Raw genomic sequence first — 6,167 nt, forward strand, 5'->3', positions numbered from 1 at the left:
GAGCAGATGTGGCTCCATAACAGGCCTTTGATGCTCTGACTCTTTCACAGGGCCCACCAGAATGCTGGCATGAGCAGGGCATGTACTGGAATCCTCTCCTTTCCCTCTTAGTTAAAAAGTATCTGCAAGATTAACCCTGTTCAAGATACTCAGTAGATGAGAAAACTAGAGGTGTTTTCCTTTCTGTGGTAGTGGCTTCTGTCAGGTTTTTGTATTTGGTCATTATGGCTTGTCTGGCTGATGCTGAACTTGTGTTAAGTGCACTTTGGGTAGATGGTTCTACCAGGGCTAAATGGGACAAACCCAAGGAAGGCTGATGCAGGGGATGAAGGTTTAGTGTGAGAAGAGACCACCTGGGCTTCTCTGATTTACTGTTCAGACGTGTCCTTCTGCCTCTTGGTGCCTCAGTTTTCCCTATCAGGAGTAACAAGAGAAACTTGGCTTTGTAAATAATGTTCAGATCTACAAATCAAAAGAGCTGTGTGACTATAATAATTACTGAAAAAAAAAAAAAAGTGGAGGAGTATGGAGGCTAAGGGGAAGTTGGCAGTGCATTAAAGTGCTGCCTGAATTAAAATCAGCTGAATTTTTTGTTTACCTATCTGTGGTAATGAATGCTTTTATCTGAGTCTTTCTTTTTGCTTGTGCTCTTCTTCCCCCACCTGCCTCCCTTCACCCTCCATGGAGATGTGGGAAAAAGCCATTCAGCTGAGCAAAGAGTTGGCTGACATGTATGAAAACAAGGTCTTTGATTATGAGGGACTTGGTAATCTCCTGGTGAGTTGTTTTTTTTCTCCATTTTCAGCAGGCTGCTTGCTGCTTAAACTAATATTGTTGAGCAGGATAAGCCCCAAATATACTTATGTTAAAGACAAAGAAACCAACATAACCTCCATGGTTTTTAATATTAGAAGAATGTTATTGTAATTTTATTTAAGTCGGTGGGTTTGACCTTGTAATTAGCATGACAATATTGTGTGCAGATGTTTTGCATCGTTAGTGTTGATCAAATAAGGGAACATTTGATGGTGTTTTTTCAGGCTCTGTAAATCTCATCACCTTGTTCATTCTGGGATAAAACTGCTGCATGTGAACACAGCACGACAGAGTCATCTTGGTTCTGAATTATGTTTTTTAGTGGTTCAAGATGCAACCAGATGGTCTTTATGTTTTCATATGAGAATCATCTGCCCAGTTTTATTTCTGCCAGTTCTCTGACATTTGTCACCATTTGTGTCTGCTTAGTTTCAGAACATATTTATTTTTAATTTGTGTTGAGATAGTTGAGGATTTCAAGTATCCTCCTGGAATCCTAAAAAGCATGGCATTGTTCTCATGTTGCAGAGCAGGAAATGAAGTTGATTCTGGCCTGGAAAAAACAAATATTGAACCAAGTAAATGGATAAGTATGAGAGATTCTGTATCAAAAAACAATTGTAAAAAGAATCCTTAGAGGAGAACTGATAGGTCAGGAATTGTCACTGGGAATGTGAGCTACAGTCTGGCAGTGTCCTTGAATCCTCCAAAGTGAAAATGCTGCTGGCTTTTTCTTTTTCAGAAAAAACGAGCTACTTTTTATGAGAATATCATGAAGGCAATGAGACCTCAACCAGAGTACTTTGCTGTTGGGTACTATGGCCAGGGCTTCCCCTCTTTCCTCCGGGTAAGGATTCCCCAGCGCTCAAGTTCTGGAGTGCTGGGTACCCTAAAAGTCACAACTCCTGCTGAGTTTCCAAGAAGATTCAGATATCAAACTCCTTTTGGAGGAGATCTAAGTCCCTGAAGTATTCCAAAGCATTTCAGCATGTAAAGAGAGACAAGTGAGAGACCAGGTGTTGTTGTGTTACCAGCTTTGATAAAGGTTTGTTTGGCAATTGGGATGTTCTTACATGGACTGAAACAGAACCTACCTTTTGTGTTTGTTCCCTCTGCACTTCCTCAGAAACATGATTGTTACCACTAGAAAATACTGAACTTGCAAAGAACTTATCCCATTGCTTTTCAGCCTGAATCAACCTAATGTTCAGGACATGGATCATTTCAGTGCTGAAACACATTAGGGAGAGTTTGTCCCACGCAGAAGAATTAAAATGCAGGATTTTTCCTGCCTGAGATTCCTGCTGAGCCTTTCTGGATCTGTGCTAGCTATAAAACAAGAATGGAGCCAAAGTGAGTCAGATGGGCAGGGTGCTAGAAAATATTCCCAACTATTACTTAAAATTAAGGAACATTTACATTTTCAGACTGTAGCTGTTTGAAGTTGTTGGACTTAAATGGAAGCCAAGCTTAATAAAAAAGAAGAATGTTAACTTAGGACTGTGGAACTTGCTGGCATGGAAGGCTTTCACCTCCAGCTCCTGTTTTTGAAGCCCATGCCTTCCAGAAACCACCACTGCTTGGTGGCCAATTTGGAAATATAATTGGCCATGGTCTGCTGCTCAGTGTGCAGTGCAGAGTGCCCCAGCTAGCTGCTCTGGTAGAGGCTCCTGTTAATGGAAGGGAGGTGGAACTTGTGGTTTTGTGCAGAGATCCCTCAGTTAACTCCTGCCAGAAGTGGGCTGGCAGGGAGTGTGCAGTTCCCTGCATTAAAGAGCTTCTTGGGACATGTGCTCTTTTACTTAACATCAGTCCCTTGATTGAGTTTTCATTGTTGAATGTATGAGTTGTTCAAAGGATGAACAGATTCAGTAGCACTTGTGTGTGGAATGAGGACATTTCTAGACAAATGCACAGATGCCACTGCAGAGTTGCTGTGCTGACACTCCAGCCTGTGTTTCTCCTCTCGTGTTCCTGCTGTCTGTTAAGCTGGGATTCAACCCTTCACAGACACTAGATCTCTGAGGCTGCACTGGGTGTGTTTGGAGGGCTCTTTCTTATTGATTTGTTGAGTGTTAATTCTCTTTTCTTTCTGCTACCCACAGAATAAAATTTTTATCTACCGTGGCAAAGAGTATGAACGAAGGGAGGACTTCAACCTGAAGCTATTGACCCAGTTTCCTAGTGCTGAGAAGATGACCAGCACTTCTCCTCCAGGAGAAGAGATCAAGTCTTCTCCTAAACAGTGTATCTTTTTGGTTCTAATACGTTTTGGCCTATTCAAGATCTGCCTCTTTCCTAAAATAACAGAATTTGTAAAAAACAAGAGTAAGCCAAGGGACTTAGTGCTCCAGGGGGGCCTTGCAGGCAGGTACTGGGCATGAAAAAGAGATTGTTCAGAGTTGCAATAGTGAATTTAAACATATTGAAAGAGAGCTTGATGATTTCAGAGTTAAATGAGTTGCTGTTAGGATGAACCCTTAACAGACTGCAGGTCAGGATTCCTTGTTCCTTCTCAAGCAGGAGGTGGTGGCTGCTGTAGCATACCTGTGATCCAGTTTAGTATTTCTTGGTGAAATAGGTAAATTACAGGCAGTGAAAATGAGTAAGAAAGTGGAAATAATCTCTCTTTTGTGTTGCAGTTAACTAGCATTTATAAAGGGGCTGTTGTTTTTTTTTCTAGAAGTCACTTGGAGTAAGAAGTGTGAAGTGATTACCATTATGAAAGTTGTTGGGTTTTCAGCCCTTCTTTTTTTTAGTTTTAATTTATGCTGATGGAACTCCAGACTGTGTGTCACAAAGATTCTCTTTCTCTCAACTGTGAGGATGACCAAGTGCAACCTGGTGCAGATGCTTCAGATTCTTGTTTGTGACTTGCAGTCAGCAGCAGATGTGCTCCTGGAAGATGCACGTCAGTCAAAACCAAGTTACTGGGCTTCTGGCCTATGTTATAGAGGCCAGTGTTACACAGGCCAGACTAGAGAATCTGATGGTCCATTTTGGCCTTAAAAGTCTGCACAACTTGAGCACTGATACCAGATGCTTCTCTTGCAATAAGCCTGCCAAGCACTAAATCCACATAGGAAATTAAAATGCATTCAAGACCAAACTTGGTATCAAAAAATGCCTATTCTATTGCTGCTTTGTTTCACCTACTTCCTTTGCATCTGTTTGTGTTTGTTCTAAAAGTTTTTGGCTCAAGATGAACCTGAACTGCAAAATTTGGATCCAGATCTGAACTCTTCCAGAAGTTTGGGGGTGTTTGGTTCCGGGTCTCTGGCATAGCCCCATGACAAAGGGGAGCAGCTGCATAGCTTGGATCTGGTACAGGTTATTCTCTGACTCCTACAAACACCTTCTGAAAAGATGAGGAGTTTGAGTGCCCAAATCACTGTTGTGTTAGGCAGGGGTTGATGGTTCTGTAGTTTCTTTTAATTTCATGCTTTCTTAACCTCCTTTGTATCGGGCTCTTTTTTACTTTCACTTAGAGTCTCTTTCCTCACTCCTGTATGATAAAATGCCTTCTTCTTCCTTTGAGAGTTTCATAACAGTGGACTGGAGATCCTAAGTGAGCTGTGCACAGTCTGAGGGAATGCCCAGTGAAACAGGCTGGTCTTCCAGCAGTTCTGCAGGGGAAGCTGTCCAGCATGCTGAGCATGGCACGGAGCCCCAGTGCCTAAGCTCTCCTGAGAGGCAGAATATATTAGCTTGGGCTCAGTGCTTGGGCTGGCATGGCTGTGTGGTTTGGGGTTCAGGCTTGGCTAGGATCCAGCTGGCTCTTCAGCACAGGCAGAATGACCTTGCCTTTGCTTTCAAAATACTGTTTAGAAACACTTGGTGAAATGAAGGGTGTGTGGGGCCACCCTACCCACCAGTAAAACGTTGCCTCTTCAGACTGCAATTGGCAAGTGATTAACAGAACTCTGGAGGAACAACATTTAGCTGCTGTGCTTGGGGATACCCTTAATCTGGTAAGGTTTCCATGGTGGTTCACAGGTGCAAAAGCTGGAGATGAAGCAGATATTCACTGATTCAAACCAGCCTGCTTTCCTCAGTCAGCTTCATTGATCTAAAAACCAGGAGGGAGGAGTAGGTTCACTGTACTGGAAGAATCTGATAAATAACTGGGGTGGTTGGGGAGAGAGAAGAGCCAGATGCATCAGTTACAGAACCTAGGGCAGAATCTTGTCTTTCTGTCACCAAAATAGAACTGAGTAGCACCCAGGATTTCCCAGGCACTTCACTAGGGAATGTCAACAGTTGGAACTATTCACCTTTGGGGGCTTTTAGTTCATGAGTAGCCTACACACTGCAAGAAGCAATGTAATACCTGTGCTTGTTGATGAACTACTAAGTGTTTTCTTCAAACATGACAAGAGCACAGGGGCTTGTTGAGAAGTCTGACACTTGATGAAAATAGGGAGAGTATTTCTCTCCCTCTCCTGTTTTCCCAAAAGGATTTATAGTTTTTCATCCTTAACTCTAGCTGCTCAGATGTGCAGTGCTTTATTGTGAAGCCTGTGATGAACCTGCCACCTAATTATAAAGATAAACCTGTTCCTGAACAGATCTTGAAGTAATTTCTTTTCCTTTTCTCTCAACATTTCCTCTGTGTGTCTCTCAATTAGCCTGGCACAGGGTGCAGTGAGTACCTGTCTGGAGTAAATTTATTTCACAGGCCAGCTTAAGCTTGGTTGTTTTTGAGAGGAAACAGAACATTTCTGAAGGAGGAGGGGAGATGAGAAAACTCACCCTTGACTCTGCTTGTTTCTAGCTACTACAGAGCAAATGAGGTGCAGCAGTTCACACACTCCCGACCAGTCAGGAAAGGAGAAAAGGATCCAGACAATGAGTTTGCTGTGAGTCCTTTGCTTTTAATGCCAGTTTGACTGTCTGTGCTTTGAGAAGACAATCCTGTGCATTTATTTATTTTGTTGGTGGCATTTTGAACAGCACTGACACAGGTTTTTGCCTCCACCTTGTTGTGATGTGTTGGTTAAAATGTAGGAGAAGCAAAGGGCTGTATTTTGCATTTCAGTCTTGACATAAAGCCAATGTGGTAATGTCAAGGGCTCCACAGATGAAGCTGTAATGCTCAAAGTCCTTGATCTAGGATCTGTAAATATTGTGCTGTCTTAACTGCAGCTTCCTACAGAGTGCAGCTGTGTGCTGTAGCTGTCCTTAAGGACACCATCCTCTACCCATGAAGGATCAGTTCAAACTTCAGGCCAACTTCTTAGGATTTGCAGTGGAGAGTGAGCCTGGGGCACAGTGTAATAGCATGTTTCCATGCTCCCCGTGACGCCTGCTGAGGCACATCACTGGCTAAATATGCCATAATCTCATTCCTG

The 6,167-nt window shown here is 42.8% G+C and overlaps 1 protein-coding gene across 1 annotated transcript in view; it reads left to right on the top strand.

Annotated features, from left to right (window-relative positions):
• The window catches only part of DOCK5 (dedicator of cytokinesis 5), a 115,371-nt gene that overhangs the window by 98,431 nt on the left and 10,773 nt on the right, over positions 1-6,167 (top strand). The window contains exons 39-43 of the mRNA XM_009995016.1: positions 688-777; positions 1,559-1,663; positions 2,922-3,063; positions 5,311-5,392; positions 5,591-5,675. Coding sequence (XP_009993318.1) covers positions 688-777; positions 1,559-1,663; positions 2,922-3,063; positions 5,311-5,392; positions 5,591-5,675 — 504 coding nt within the window. The remainder of the gene's footprint in view (positions 1-687; positions 778-1,558; positions 1,664-2,921; positions 3,064-5,310; positions 5,393-5,590; positions 5,676-6,167) is intronic.

This window comes from Chaetura pelagica, unplaced genomic scaffold, assembly GCF_000747805.2.
Source record: "Chaetura pelagica isolate M959 unplaced genomic scaffold, ChaPel_1.0 scaffold383, whole genome shotgun sequence".
In the NCBI taxonomy this organism is placed as follows: Eukaryota; Metazoa; Chordata; class Aves; order Apodiformes; family Apodidae; genus Chaetura; species Chaetura pelagica.